The 15,549-nt window shown below is 48.3% G+C and overlaps 5 protein-coding genes across 5 annotated transcripts; 3 read left to right on the top strand and 2 right to left on the bottom strand.

Moving 5' to 3' along the window:
• Positions 1 to 160: 160 nt before the first annotated feature.
• On the bottom strand, positions 161 to 3,607 carry BHQ10_000626 (uncharacterized protein; the record flags this gene model as incomplete). Its single annotated transcript, XM_040878826.1, has 9 exons — positions 161 to 742; positions 792 to 1,112; positions 1,166 to 1,654; positions 2,058 to 2,263; positions 2,320 to 2,459; positions 2,516 to 2,671; positions 2,736 to 2,892; positions 2,963 to 3,440; positions 3,524 to 3,607. The coding sequence occupies 9 exons, from the start codon at positions 3,605 to 3,607 to the stop codon at positions 161 to 163; spliced, it is 2,613 nt and encodes an 870-aa protein (XP_040729131.1).
• Positions 3,608 to 3,921: 314 nt separating this feature from the next.
• Positions 3,922 to 5,010, top strand: BHQ10_000625 (uncharacterized protein; the record flags this gene model as incomplete). Its single annotated transcript, XM_040878815.1, has 3 exons — positions 3,922 to 4,144; positions 4,216 to 4,650; positions 4,706 to 5,010. 3 exons carry the CDS (start codon positions 3,922 to 3,924, stop codon positions 5,008 to 5,010), a joined length of 963 nt encoding a protein of 320 aa, XP_040729130.1.
• Positions 5,011 to 5,312: 302 nt separating this feature from the next.
• Positions 5,313 to 8,455, bottom strand: BHQ10_000624 (uncharacterized protein; the record flags this gene model as incomplete). The annotated part of the gene is made up of 8 exons (XM_040878804.1): positions 5,313 to 6,533; positions 6,584 to 7,225; positions 7,287 to 7,347; positions 7,696 to 7,727; positions 7,779 to 7,925; positions 7,975 to 8,138; positions 8,212 to 8,324; positions 8,406 to 8,455. 8 exons carry the CDS (start codon positions 8,453 to 8,455, stop codon positions 5,313 to 5,315), a joined length of 2,430 nt encoding a protein of 809 aa, XP_040729129.1.
• Positions 8,456 to 9,261: 806 nt separating this feature from the next.
• Positions 9,262 to 11,488, top strand: BHQ10_000623 (uncharacterized protein; the record flags this gene model as incomplete). The annotated part of the gene is made up of 3 exons (XM_040878793.1): positions 9,262 to 9,470; positions 9,522 to 10,942; positions 10,998 to 11,488. The coding sequence occupies 3 exons, from the start codon at positions 9,262 to 9,264 to the stop codon at positions 11,486 to 11,488; spliced, it is 2,121 nt and encodes a 706-aa protein (XP_040729128.1).
• An 805-nt stretch (positions 11,489 to 12,293) lies between these two features.
• BHQ10_000622 (uncharacterized protein) lies at positions 12,294 to 15,347 on the top strand (the record flags this gene model as incomplete). Its single annotated transcript, XM_040878782.1, has 1 exon — positions 12,294 to 15,347. One exon carries the CDS (start codon positions 12,294 to 12,296, stop codon positions 15,345 to 15,347), a length of 3,054 nt encoding a protein of 1,017 aa, XP_040729127.1.
• Positions 15,348 to 15,549: the final 202 nt, after the last annotated feature.

The raw sequence follows: 15,549 nt of genomic DNA, 5'->3' as shown, positions 1-15,549 counted from the left end.
ATACTTTACATTGTGTATTTGTGATGTTTACCCACGTAATATTGAATTGTTCTCAAGTGGAGTCCTCGGGGAAGCATCGGCACGCTGAACCCGTAGCTATATCCACGGATTTCACAGTAAAGCAACGACATCTGTCTGATCCAACAGGTATTCACACAATCTATTGATGCAAAGTAACCGTTTTTGTCTGTAAGAACTCTTCCAATCCCCACTGCGATCCGAMCCYCCCCCAGCCACTGTCACCACGTCCCCCATGAGGAAGAGTCGCCTCATCATGCACAGTCATAGAGTTGATGTGAACAGCACCTGACCTGATAGATCCAGCCAGCTTCAGGGCTTTGTAGTGATTTTGAGAGAAGATAGCAGCTGATAGGCCGTAAGTAGCTTGCTCGGTAATATTGATAATACCATCCTCATCTTCAACTGTCAGCATTCCGCAAAGGGGTCCGAAGGATTCAGTTTCATAAAAAGCCATTTCTTGCCTCAACCCAGTAATGATAGTGGGAATAAAGCTCAGGGCGGAATCATTCGTTGAGTAGTCAAGCACTGGAGCGGTGTAGACTTTCGCCCCTTTGTCGACTGCGTCCTTCACAAGTGCATCTAACTTGATTTTCGCTGCAGCGGTAATAACGGTACCGGACCGCTTGATAGTCTGCAATAGTCTGAGTAAGTTTTCTTGCAGCTGTACTGCAACATGCTTGGTGGCAATAATCAGGTCTGTCGACATGCAAATCTGGCCGTTCTTGAAAGTGTGTCAGCTTTTCTCTTTAATGATCCCATCCTATACTTACATTCAAAAATGCACCTTTAATGATCTCTTGAGCTGCCAGATCCAGATTCGCATCATCCAGAACAATCACAAAATTCTTACCACCGAGTTCCAACAACACCGGCTTGAGAACCATGGCTGCTTGCGCTGCGATAATTCGACCAACCTGTGTAGAACCCGTAAAATTGCATTTGCGTATTGCACGATGTTTGATGAGCACATCGAAGATCTCCGCCCCGTCACTGGGTCCATGGAGCAGGAAGTTAACAACGCCTGGCGGGAATCCGGCTTCACGGAATAGTGAGGCCAAGAAATAATGCACGCGTGGGCTCAATTCTGATCCCTGAAATAGTATATTAGTATGAAAAGTTTGAAGTCCTACACTCTTCCGAATACCTTCAAGATTGCTGTATTGCCGGCAGCGATGGGGGCTATAACAGCTCGTAATCCCAGAATGATGGGTGCGTTCCACGGTGCAATACCTAAAATCACGCCCAGCGGTTCCTTGAAAACGAGTCCATAGGCATCACCACGGACGCTAGGAATCGATCCGAGCACGGCAGAAGTGGTGAGTGCTGCGCACTCCTCGATAAGATCTAACCCGTCTTGGGCGATGTTCTGAGCATATATAGGATCGCAGTGAATTTCTTCGACGCAGATTCGTTCGATTTCTTTGACCTTGTTCTTGAAGATGTGTGCCAGTTTCTGCAACAGTTCTCGTCGTTCGGTGGGTTTTGATTTGGACCAGCTTGCGAACGCTCGTGCACTAGACTCGGCTGCTTGGACTGCAAGTTGCTTTGTAGCACCTTGAAAAGATGTGTATCCATCCGCATCCGGACTAGGAATATCGATGATTTGTCGCTCTCCGGACTGGAGGACGATGTCCTGTCCATCGATAATCAGAGGTATGGTGCTTTTCATCATCATTATCCTCTGGATCTCTTTAACTCCCAGAGTAATTTTATCAATAACCCTATTTTTTCTGAGCATGCTCTGTATTCACAATATATGCTTTATTACAAGCTGCAAATTGAGAACGTCGGGGAAACGCCGGAAAACATCCCGAGTAAATCAGATACGGTACAGCAGGATTTCAGACACGAAAAGTTTGAGAAAAGGGTCATGGTATTTTCTTCTAACGAAACCCGTTAAGTTTCCTTGGTTCCAAATTTTCCCAGGCCTTATCAATTTCCCCCTCGGTGTCATAACCATAACACCACACTTGCGTGGCGGGATCACTCCACTGATTAGGACTATGAACGAACGGAACCCCCTTTACTTCACGCACCATAGCTGCATCCCGCGCTCGTTGTAATGGTCCATCTGGGAAGTGCCACAGACGGCCATTCAGTAGACTTGCCTCCTGCATTTGGTTGGACCGAAGGCTGCGGACAGTCTCGAATAACTGGAGGCAATCGGTAAGTTGATCTGGAGATGTCATTTTCGATAACGCTCGGGCGAGACCGACGCCGTCCTCAACAGCCATCGCGGCACCTTTGTAATCCGTTAATTTGAGATCTGGCACAATTCGCAATAGAGAAATGGCCTACCTTGAGACATGTACGGCAGCATGGCATGAGCTGCGTCTCCCAGTATTAAAAGTTTTCCAGAAATCCAGCGATTTAACGGCGAAACTGTCATCAGCGGCCACTTCATTGTTTTCTCGACCATGTTGATCAATTTTGTCAATCTGTGTGCGCGATCAGCAAAGAATATAGTAATTCTTAGACTAGACTAAAGACTTACACAGGGTCCCAGTCCTGGAATTCTCTCCTCATGTCCTCTACAGCTCGTTCTGGATCCCAGGTCAATGGATCACTGCTATCCGGATGCGAGAGGACCATATTGAAAGATGTACCGGCGCCTATCGTGTATGTCATTACATGTCGGCCATCCCCAATCCTATCAAAAGTCAGAAAGTTGTTAGTATGCCCATCAACCTTGTGGAATGTATGGTATTTCCCACCAGATATTCAACGAGGGCTTTTCTAATATCCAAGAGACTTCAGGGTCGCTCCGCATGCGATCCACATCAACTGTTGCTCGATAAGCGGCAAAGCCAGGTTTGTGAAAGGGCATATCGTGTCCGCCAAGTACAGTCTTCCGGGCCACAGATCTGATACCTAGATTTTCGTCCATCATTAGGCATTGAAAGACTTCGCAGGACTAGACGATACGCAAAGGGGAAAATACCGTCAGCAGCAACAATGAGATCCGCCGTGTGCATGGTGCCGTCCGCCAACGTTATACTCCCTGCTATAGGGTCATAGTCGACAGCTTTGGCTCCAAGCTTGATCTCAATTCCCATATCTTTTGCTCTTTCGCAAAGAGCTGAGTGAAAATGAGCACGATGAATAACGTAGTAAGGCGCTTGATAGTTCTTGGTAAAATCGGGGACGAGCTCGGTATTTCCAATAACTCTACCATCTTGCCATCTTCGAAAGGATATGCGCTCTGGCTCCGTTACATAAGGGGATAGGTAAGGCTTCAGCCCCAGTTTGAATAATAGACGGGTAGAATTAGATGGTATTTGGATCCCCGCTCCTACCTCACCTAGAACAGGAGTCTGCTCGTAGATAGTCACTCGGTGGCCATTTTGTGTTAGGGCGATGGCAGTTGCTAGGCCACCGAGACCTGCGCCGACGAGTATGATGTTGAGGGAAACCATACACTTGGACCTTAAGTCATGAATTGACGGCTGCTCCAGCGCTTCCAAAAATTTCAGGCAATTGCTAGGATAAGATGGCGGCTTACTTTGTCAGTCACTTGTTCAGGAGGCAGACAGAAGTTGACATCGAGACTCACAGGAAGGGTGAGCGGAACATCGTAGGAACGCATAGTCACCAAGTAGATGGTAATTCAGTATGAAGAGCAGCTGTTTCGTCAATGAACATCAGTAAAAGCGAGAGGAGGAGCATCACTGATTAACTAAGGCTGATATTCCGGGTCTGTTTATTGGATCTGAGCTCTCCCGACATTGCCCCGAGAATTACATGTGCATTTCCGACTAATCCCCACGTTATCCTAGAGTTGTTGATATAAGTTAAATGAGGTAGTATGTTAGGCCTCGGAGAAAATGAATACACTGGTTGTAGAAGCTCAGAATATCTTTACCCTTCCTCATTGCTTGCTCATATACCGAAATAGTTAAAATGGGCGACTCGGCAGAAAAGCTTCTCGCGGACTTGGAGCAAAGTAAGACCCTACCATTATGGGCGCAAATGAGCCGATTGAATCCTCCGGAGCCTAATCCTCATTGTATTCCATTTGTGTGGGAATACGAGAAGATACGTCCCAACTTGCTGCGGGCAGGTAATCTCATTACAGAAAAACAGGCTGAGAGAAGGGTTTTGATGCTGGTGAATCCTGCTAGAGGTACTTCTTCTATCGGCTCGCTTTATGAAGTATATACTTTGGGTCATTCGGAGTAACATGTTGTCGAGTAGATGCCCCCTACACAACAGACACCCTCTACGCCGGCCTGCAGCTAGTGATGCCCAACGAAACTGCCCCAGCACACAGACACACAGCCTTCGCAATGCGCTACATCATCGAGGGCCAAGGCGGCTTCACAGCCGTGCACGGTAGAAGGATCCAAATGCAAAAGGGAGACGTAATCCTCACACCGACCTGGAACTATCATGATCACGGTAAAGATGGTTCAGGGCCCATGATTTGGTTGGATGGTCTGGATTTGCCGAATTTCAGACATTTTCCGGTTCATTTTGTGGAACATTTTGATCAATTAAGGTATCCGGCGGAGAATATAGATACGAACTCGTCGCCTATTGTATTTCCTTGGGTGCAGATGAAGGCGCGGCTAGATACAGAGCCGGGGGATTGGGCGGTGCAGCGATATCTGAAGGCAGATGGACGGGAAGGTATATCTATCACAGTCCGACCTACAAAAATTTATAGATAGCTAATCGTCATCAGTGAGCCGCGTACTCGGCGGCGCCGCAGAACGATTGAACGCCGGAAGTTCCAGCCCTTCACGTCGAGAGACATTGTCTTCTGTCTACCATGTAATCTCAGGAAGCGGTTACTCCACAGTTGGAGACTCTAAGCTGAAATGGAAGAAGGGGGATACTTTCGCTATACCATCGTGGTATAAATACCAGCATTTTGCGAGCCCAGGAGAGACGGTTTATTTGTATCGGTTCGATGATAAGCCTATGATTACCTCTCTGGGCTTCTTTCGTGAGGAGGGCATGGATGTCGAAAAGCTTGTTTCGGACTAAGCGCCCATTGATGCAACTGTTTTGACCGTAAAGGAATACTCTCGTTGATGAAGCCTGGGTTCTAGGCCGAGAATGTGTTAGTAGTGATACAAGGATGTACATAGCACTTGCCTAGGTGACTGCTTCGCGATTGTCCAGCACCAATAATATAGGTGTCTAGGCATAACTATCCCCGACCTCGGGAGGCTTCGTCGATCATCTTATGTAGAAGATGTTGATAATGTCCATGTTAACTTAGAATGAACGGAACGAGATCACAGAGATTCAAGATCATTATATGATTTCATAATATATAGGTAGTGTTACACTTCAAAAATCTCACCCATTGCCACACCCGCTCCCTCTGCACCAGCTCGACTGTCGACCAGATCAAGTCGCCAACCTTTCCAGTCGCGGAGTTTACGTTTGACTTCACGAGCCCATTCAACACGCTTGCGCGCCTCTTCCTCTGCTTGTGCTCGCGCAAATGCATCTTCATCAAATTCTTCATTGTCCTCTTCCGCAAGTAACTCCAGGCTACCTCGCGCGGCCGGTGGATGTTGAGTTGATGGACGCCGGTCCCAGTTGTTATTGCCTCCTGTAAAGGCAGCTAATCCGCTAGATAGAACCGTAGTAAATGAAGAATGTTGCTGTTGCTGTCGGCTTTGAGCCATAAGACTGCGTCGTCTTGAGTGGCCGGGTGCGCCACCAACGAGGTCCACTTCGTCAAAAGCATTGCCTGGACTAGATGTCGTCTCAATTCCTTCGTTCTCATCATCCGCTCCAACGCCCAGCTCTTTCTTTCGCTCCTTCCAGACACCGCGACGAAGTTCAAAGTTTTCACCTTCAAGATCGCGGATCCTTCGCTCTAGTCGTGAGCGTTCCTCATCTTCTAGCTCATCAAGACCTTCGTTGCCTTCAACGTCGGCATTTCTCTTTCGTTCACGATCTTTCTCCTCCCGTAATCGAAGGTTCTCGTTCTCGACGGATGCTAATTTTTTTTTTAAGAGAGCTACCTCTTTCTCGACCTTCTCGTGGTCTTTCAATCGCGATTGATGCCGACTTTCTGACTCTTTATGTAGGTTGGAAAGTGCCTGTAACTTTTTATCGAGCCCTTCTGCCTTCTTTTCTGTGTTTGATTTTGCTTCTTGTAGTTCTTCGACTTCTCGTTGTAAAGATTTGATCAGAGTCTCTGTGCTTGTCTTATCGACTCCTTCTTTCAGCGCCTTTTCAGATGCACGTGATAGTGACTGCTTGACATCTGATAGCTCTCCCTGTGTCTTTTGAAGCGCGCTTTCGCTCTGAGAGAGTTTCTCTTCTAGGGCCGTGATTTGACTCTTGAATCCGTCGATCGAAGTAGACGATGTTGATAGCTCTGCACGCAAATTTGAAATTTCGATTTCCATAGCTTCTATTGTTGAAGACTTGGACTCCAGCTGTTGTACGAGCTCGGAAGGTGGAGACTCTGCGTGACCAGAGCTTGATCGGTGGGTTTTAGATTGTAATAGAGAGTTTTGCCGTTGTAGAGATGCGATCTCACTTTTCTGTAGGGAGTTAGTATGGGACGTCATTACATACTAAGAAGAGAGCATACCAATGATTCGAGCTCGGCGACCTGCTTTTCAGCTTTTGCTAAGCGGCCCTTGAGCTCAATTACCTCGACGCTGGATTCGCGAAGATCTTCGAGCTCCTCTTCTGCCTTTTCCCTTCGTGCATTGGCAGTGCTATATTCCTTTTCCAATCTTTTGTTCTCCTTCTCCAACTCTTCTACCCTAGCTGTCTGTCTCCTAAACACCTCATGGATTTGTTCATCACCAGGAGCCAAGGGTGGCAAGGGGGGAGACTTGATACTAGAGCCCGGTGATACCGCGGTTGATATGGAGTTTCTGAACGAAGAAGATCGCATTTTCGATTGTACGGATAGAGACGGTTGTCGTTTATGCGCACCTCGAAGAGGAAGTTCCTTCGTTTCATCAGGGCTAGTCTCCGGGTCTGGAGAAGTCGGCGCATCGGGCATAGGTTCGGTGGGAGTATCCTCTAGTGGTTCTTCTTCTTTCTTTTCCTCTTGCTCAACGGCCGGTTCAGGTGTCTGGTCTGCGGCTTCTGTTTCATGTGTCTCAACCGCAGGTTTATCGTCGCCAGCAGGTTTCTCGTTCACGGTCTCGTCTTTGCTTGATTCGCCAGCAGCGGCTTTCTTTGTTCCCTTTTTGCCTTTTTGTTTTTGCATTTGCGCTACCTAGAGTAATTGAGACGTCAGTCAGCACTGTCACCTAGATTCGCGCTATTCAACCACTTACTCGCTTTCGGGCAGCGGCGAGCTTCTCGGCCTTGGCCTTTTCCTCGTCATCCGCCATCTTGCTATTTAAGTACAAGCCAATAATTGAATTTGTGTATCGTTGTTGAAGAAGTCCTTCGACGCGCACTCTTAAGTTGAAGCTTGAGCTATTGTACGCAGGTGGGGACGATGCGGAAGGGACAGCTTGCCGTATTTGTATACTCCCGCACGGACCACACTGACTCGGAGCTACAAAGGACGAACGAGTCATGTTTGTGCTTGGATCTCTTAATTTATCTGTCTTATTCAAAAAATACAAAAAATAACAAATCTTCAATACTTCGTCATTCAATCGGATTATCTCAACGAAAACGAGTCTAGCTTGATTCTATTGGGCTTTACCAAGCCTACGTCTCAGTTTGAAGATCTACAGATGTGCAAGAACCGTGTCGGCACCAGACGCCTAGGTGAAACAGTTAGTAGAAGAATTGATAGCCGAGCATGAAATGCGCACCTTGAGAGAACCGCGCTCGGTCTCAATATCAGCATATGTGACCTTGCCGTGGTCAATAATCACGGCATAACGACCAGTGCGGCCAGAGGCAGCATCGGCCCAGCCGATGCTCTTGGAGAACTTGGCATCAGGGTCGGACAAGAAAAGCTGCATAACATGAGCACAGTGCAAATTCCTTCGTCAAAGGCAAACTCACGAAGTTTTCATCGGTGATCTTGTTGGCCTTTCCCCAAGCGCTCATGACAAAGGGATCGTTGAAGGCGAGGACAGCAACGATGTCGACTCCTTTTGCCTTGAGTTGAGGCAGGTTCTGAATGTATCCTGGCAAGTGGCTCACGGAGCATGTAGGAGTAAAGGCGCCTGGAGTAGTGGAAGGGATGAATTAGACATTATTCGTAGTATGAACAGAGGTAGGATCGCAATATGTACTCACCAGGCACAGAGAAGAGGACGACCTTCTTGTCGGCCCACTCTTTGGAGGCATTGTAGCTAATAGGAATACCGCAGGCAGTGATTTCGCCGGACTCCTCGGAGTAGGGGATGTAGCTACAGCAGTTCAGAGTGTCAGTAGATATCGACTCTCGTGCGAATTTATTTATCTCATGCTTTATGCTAGTTATAACTTACGAGAAGACCACGTCGCTGGGGAAGCTGTCACCGGGCTTGAGGGCAGTCATGTTGGATGATAGGTTTGATGTGAATGAAGTGAGTGAATTGAGTTAAAATAGTCTCAGTGGCTAGAGCGGAGTATATAAGAGGAATCATCAAGATGTCAGCTCTGGTGATATTTTGTTTGCCGCGGGGAAGGCACTGCGGGGGGTAGAGCGGATTAGTCAGAACGACCGCCGAGCACGTCTTAGGCCCTGAAGATGGACGGAGTGCTTCTTCCGGACTCCGTAACTAAAGTAGAGCGAATTGCACCCACACATCTCAGTCATCAAAGTTGGTGGTCTTACAACGTCGTGGGTTCGCATGCGTAATATGTACTCGGAAACGTAATTCATAGTCACGATCTGAATATTCAATCTACGCCGCAATCTAGTACGTAGATTGAACGCTGAAAATGAAATGCTTCAGCCTTGAGACTAGGGGGCCGACACGTGCGGCGCAGCGCGGCAGGCTAACCAACACGGGCTAGCCGCTGCGAATGTCTTAAAAGTCGCCAAGCCGCACCTCCCCGGAATCTGGCCAATTCCTTTTCCTCGTCCTCAGATAGACCCAATTCCTTCAGAGCCTTATCGGTGCTTCACTGGTCTCCGCTGACCACTTGTCAAATCCCATCAAATACTGTCAGTCTCGAGCTTCCACGCTCAGAACGCCCGGATTAATCTGCAGATTACCACCTCATTTCGGCCATGCTTTCTTCGTCGGGCTAATGTGATCTATCTCCCCGCCTAAGTCCGACAGAGGCCTTGGCAGACTGCGATACTTCCAGCATTGTCCATCACTTCCCAAATCCGCCTGTACTACCCTGAATTGCCTCATGGAAGACCCTAAATCTCGGGCCTCTTCGCAAGAGAAGCCTGCCGTCAGTCCCAATTCTACCCCAGATTCGGCTCCAAAGCCTCTTAGGCGACGCCGCCGTGTTCCCATCGCATGTGCGAGCTGCCGCCTGCGCAAGACAAAATGCGAACACATTGTGCCAAGAAACAACCTGCAGAAACACCCCGGGCAGGATGCCGGCGCATATGAGTGAGTCTATTGACCGAGTCTGACGAGCAATGCTGACCAGACTTCGTGCAGTTATATTCGCTCTCTCGAAGACAAAGTCAAACAGTACGAAGCACAGCTGAGAAGCGTGCATAACAATCACCATGAAACAAGCTACCAGCCCAACCCTCCCGGTCCGTTGCTGCCGGCGCCCGCAATGCACAACACTCAACAACCTATTACGTTACCACCCCTTGCGCGTCCATCTCTTGCTCCAGACCGGAGCCCAGCTGCTATCACCGCAGCCTCGCCTTCGCTATTCTTGGGTGGGGATGGCGCCATCTCGTTCACTCAGATGATACTCAATGCAATGGACCCTGATGCTCCTAGCAGAGTCCAATCAACCACCCAACTCTTCTCGTCACCCCGTGATCCGTCCCGCGAAATGCCCGATGCGAAACTCCACGATCTTCCTCCCGATGTACGCGAGCTGGTCCAGCGATACTTCGACTTCCATCATATCTTAACCCCAATCTTTCACATTCCTTCGATACTCCCTCGATTGGAGCAAGTTCTGAACATGGATCGTACCCGTCGATATGAAGATCCACTTATGCTGGCCATGGTAAATATGATCTGCGCCATTTCGGCAGCGCACCGGCGGAACGGGTTTGAAACCTCTACTGTCCAAACTCGAAAGTACTACGACCGCGCCATGGCTCTCGTCGGATCGACCGTGTTGTTTGATTGGTCCGTCGAGAAAGTACAGATATTGTTATTGGGTGCCCGATATCTTCAAAGTTCAAATTTCCCCGATGAGAGCTGGACTCTTCTCGGCTTGGCTATCAGGGTCGCTCAAGGCTTAGAACTTCATCGACCACCACCAGATAATCTAGACTGCATTCAGAAGGAAGTCCGCAAGCGTCTGTGGTATGCGTGCTATGTGACTGATCAGTTAGCGAGTGCCATATATGGGCGGCCCGTTTCGACTGCATCAAACACATTCACAACTCCGCTCCCGGAGGATCTGGATGACGATCGTATTTCCCCTTCTCAACTTCTCTATCCTCCTACGCCCACCTTATCCACTATGTCTCATTCAATTCAGGGTGTAAAACTGTGTCGAATCATGGAATCGGCTTTGACACTTGTGGATCCCCCGCTAGAAAAGATCGTGGAACTGGACGAACAATTCGAAGCCTGGGACGCTCAACTCCCCTCTGCCTTTAGGGTCTATGAGCATGAGCCGGTACTAGATGACAAGAAGCTGATAATGGCAATGAGAGCCAATATGACCAGGATTCTGATTCACCGCCACTCAGTGGTAAAGTCGCTCGGTCTGCTTTCTAGAGGCGAACGACTCATTCCTCTGTCGGATGGCCTACGCGCCAATATGATGCAGAACAGCAGACATATCTGCGTTCGCAGTGCAGAGGATACGATACAGCTGGTTGGCCGTCGACATGACACAACGAAGGCGGTTACCGGACCGAGCTGGTTCAACCTATACTATTGTAAGCTCTTCTATTTTGGCAGCTACACAGATCTACTAATACATTTACTTAATAGTATTCAATGCTATTCTCATTATCGCTTCTCACGTTGTCGATCCCGAGTTCAGGGATGATAAAGAAGCACTAGCACATCTTGAAGATGGAATGCGAATGATAGCACAAATGAGTGCAAACCATACGACTGCTCGACGAGCACATATATTCCTGCGGCAATTATTAGACTTGGTAGAAAAGATTCTACCTCAGCAAAGCCGGAATCTAGCGCGCAAATCATCATTGTCAACGACTTCTACTTCGTCTTCAATGGGGCCGCAAACACAACCTTCAGTCCCGACAACGACTGAGGGTGCAACCAATGGCTTTGGAAGCTACTCACAACCTTCCAGGGAATTTATGCAATTATGGGACAGCACAGTGGATTTGACTACCGCGCTGGGTTCGCAACTCGATTACTACTCATCAATGGGCTCCGGCATGTGGTCATGGGGGAATCAGGCTCCAGATACCAGACCATATGCGGCAATGCCACAGAGCATCGCTCCATAGTTCAGTCTTGATGGATATATGAATCGCAACTGAAGAAGATCTACGAAGCATGAGTTACGATTGGAATATCAAACTCGGAGTTATGATATCTGTTGGATTTTTCTTTTTATGCCTGTGGCGCCCTGGCGCTCTGATTTTTTTTCTTTTCTTTCTCTGTACTTTAACGTTCGTCGATCACCACGGAATATCATCTTGGATGAGCCTTACATAAGAGCTGTCAAGTCACATGTTTGAAGACGTAGTTATCCGTATCCGTATTGTCACGTAATATTTTTTCCCAGCCGCTGCCGAAGATCTGTGGCTCGTGATTGGAGAACAGGCCGTATTCGTATATACCGCAAATACGCATAGCCACAGACGGATAACAGAGAAGCCGCGATCATACGACTTCAGACCCAAGTATCGAGTCAATCCAGCACAGCTTTCAAACCTGCAATTTACCATCCATTTAAATCTACAATACACAAACAATCACTTTGCTAGCCAATCATTTAGAGTCTTCTAGGCAATCGCATTCTTATGTAAGAAGTGGCTGCTTTTCACCTACTCGGGACCAATAGAATCTTGCATTGGTTCAAACCATTCACCTTCGACTCGCAAGAAACAAAAGAGACTCGCATACCTATCTAGACAGTTGCTCGCCTGCGTTTAGATTTGATAACGGTCTGTCAGCATCTGAATCGAATACTCATCAGATCTTGCTCCGGCTATATCAATCAATCAATCAGAGTTCGCTTTATTTTGCATTAAACCCCGGCTGTGCCTGGAGTACTTCCAATCCAGTCTGTCTTTGCATGCAAACCGCATGACACAGCCATCACAGTTCAATGGCAACCGCTACCTACAACCTGCTCCCATGGAAGAAACGGTAGGGCCCGGTGTTCACCCCCAAGACCAGGACTGGTCTCAATGGATGCAATGGGATTGGGATGATACAAATCCCGGTGCTGTGCCGAAGAGAGAAATTGACTCTTCAAGTTTGAGCCCGAAATTCAGTAACGCGGCAGTTCCGGCCATCGACAGGGTCGACTTTGCATCCGACTCGTTGTTTCCTGCAACAAATGCGAGGAAGATCGCGGCCGAGCCCAGAACCCAGCCTGATGCGCAGGGTCTAGCGTCTCTGGCTCGACGTCGAAATACTGGAGGCGCCAAACCAGACAATCATTCCAGTCGAAAGCGAAAGACATCTAGCGAGGATGATGAAGGCTCCGTAGAAGCCGGTGACGATTCACCACCAGATTCAAAGCCGCAGGCATCAAAGAAACGCTCACACAACGTCATTGAGAAGCGGTATCGAGCTAATTTAAACGAGAAGATTACGGAGCTCAGAGATAGTATCCCGAGTTTACATGGTTTGACCAGAGACACCAATGGGGGATCTTCGATCCATGACGACGACTTCTCGACCGGGAACAAGCTCAACAAAGCGTCTATCCTGTCCAAGGCAACCGAGTACATCCGCCATCTGGAAATACGAAACAGTCGACTCGAAGAAGAGAATAAGGCCCTGAAAACACGTTTACGCCAGCTTGACAAAGCCGTAATTATCGAGCAATCAGCATCAACATCCGTTGGATCTGCGTCGTCACCCGACAGTTATTCAGGGACTATTGATAGTCTCGAGTCGCCACCAAGTGTGTTTTCGCATGCAGACGAATCACCGAATTTTCGAAAGGCGTCGACGTCTACCAGCCCTCCTGAAGGGATGATCAAAGTACCGGATTACATCAAGAACATGCGAGCCAAGGCGCCCACACAAGGCATCTTTGCCGAGTCTTATATCAAGGATGATCCGAAACCTCAGCAACAGATTGGGCAGGCTCGCAGAGGCATGACATCTGGAAGTAAACTCTTCTTGGGCACTATTGCAGGTCTGATGGTTCTCCAAAATGTCCAAACGGAGAAAGAATCCGACGAAAAGGGACTGCTGGCGGTCCCACTCAAAATGCTAAATGATTTCTTAGCCAACACTTTTGCGTCAACGCAGAGGACGTTCTTGGTTTGGAATCAGGAAATGGCTCCATGGAGTACATGGCAATTCAAGGCCATATTGAGTCTGCTGCTTACCGGTGGCCTAGCCGTGGCCAGTGCCTTTTTCGTTTTTCTCTATTTGTTCTACGCCCGACCAAAGTCTGAGAATGACTCGGCAAAGATTGCTTCGGCAGCAGGAATCAGGATGACACCAGCTGAAATCAAGAGGCAGGCTTGGTTGACTAGCATGCAGAGACTCGGTGTACCGCGACATAGATTTTTCTTGGAGTGGTTTGCCGTCACCTCCAGATGGGTTGAGTACAGCGTGTGCTGTCTAATTGGTCGGAGTGTATATTCCTGGATTACAGGCATCACTGAGGAGGACGAAAAGGGTCGGATCAAGACCTGGGATATCGCGATCGATGCTCAGCTAGCCGGCGGTGATACTGAAGTCAGCAAATCACGTCTTGTCCTTACTATTTTTGCATCCGGCACGCTACCGCGAAGTCCAGGAAGGATAATGTTGAAAGCATTCCACTGCCGCGTAGTACTATGGCGAGTGGGCGAGCCAGGCTCTTTTGTCTCTGCTGTTGCGAATAAAGTCGGACGTGTATTGGCAACCTATCAATGGAATCTGGCGCGCGAACTGAATCGATCTTTGCCAAAGGATCATCCCGATGCTCTCCCCAGCCATCTTGCGGCCTTACTCGAGATGGAGTGCAATGATATCTTGCTTGACCCTATCGTCCAGCGAGCTGTCAATCTTACCTGGAGTCGACCTACCCAGGAAGGTCTCGATGAGGATGAGGCATTACTAGACGTTGTAGCGGAGGATCCAGCAATTCAAATCTTTGCCGATAGCATCGCAGCCTGGTGGTCGAGTCATCTGCTACAAAACGCTTTGCTGAACTCATTCGACATCGAAGCCGATGGGATCTATGGAAGAAAGGGACTCGAAAAGCAAATCGATCTTGCTCTAAAAGTTGCGCCGCGTCTATCAGCTGCTCACACCAGAGCAGCAGCCATGCGTGCAGTACTGTTTGAGCAAAATAGGCTTCATGACATAAAAACAGTTCTCAGCGCCTTACCATCGAAGAAAAATCACCAACAATCCCAAGAAGTATCAAATTTCCTTGACTCGTCTATACCCATGTCCGTACGGAATGAGCTCGCAATCTCCGTTCGATGTGCAATGATAGCAGCTATCATCAAAGCACGAATGACCAACGACACTTCTTTTCCGTCACATCTGACTATCCGAAAGGCCATCAACTGGCTCAATGAACTCCCTCTCGACCCACTTGAATTGACTCTTATCAGTTTCGCAGCGGTATACCATCTCCTGCACACCGTCGTAGCCTACGGCGAGCTTTTATCATCATCGTCATCTGCATCCTCCTCCTCGCCCTCAGCGACATCATCAGACTTTTCAATCTCCACCACCAAATCCGCACCACCAGCAGCCTCTTCACTTACCAAAATTGACTCTTCCTCATCACCACCACCACCAACCCACAAACGCGTCCGCTCGAACAGCGCGTCCGAGCCAACGCCTCAATACAGCCGTATCGCAAATGACCTCGTCTACTGGGCCCGAAACGCATACAATCCCGCCTTTTACGGCCTGACTAGTACAATGGTCGACACAGTCGAAGCGGAATGCGTCTCAATCTGTAAGAACGCGGGTATCGATTTGCTTTCTGGGGATGCGAAGACGTTGCAATCGAGTATTCGTCGATTGATTCGGAAAGATGATCAGAAACAGAGGCATAAGAGAAGGGTATCTGTTAGTGAGAAACGGAAAGGACAAGAGGAAGAAGGGCAGGATATTAGTAGACGGAAAAGTCTTGAGAGTAATGATACGGGGTATGCGAGTGATTCTCGGTGATGAGGGAAATTTCATGGAATGGTGTTCGTGTGATCTTGAGTGTGTGATTTTTATATCGGCGTTAGGCAAGGGGGTTGTGTATATTCTAAATCCTGGGATGATAACTAGGTAATATAGGTTTTGCGGCATCGATAATATCAACCAGCATCTACACATTCTTATTGTCATGATGTTTTGTAGACTTCGAATATAGATAGGTATG

Source organism: Talaromyces amestolkiae, assembly GCF_001896365.1.
Source record: "Talaromyces amestolkiae strain CIB chromosome Unknown scaffold1.1, whole genome shotgun sequence".
In the NCBI taxonomy this organism is placed as follows: Eukaryota; Fungi; Ascomycota; class Eurotiomycetes; order Eurotiales; family Trichocomaceae; genus Talaromyces; species Talaromyces amestolkiae.
Note: the sequence above shows the minus strand (reverse complement) of the source record. Positions and strands in the feature narration are given on the sequence as shown.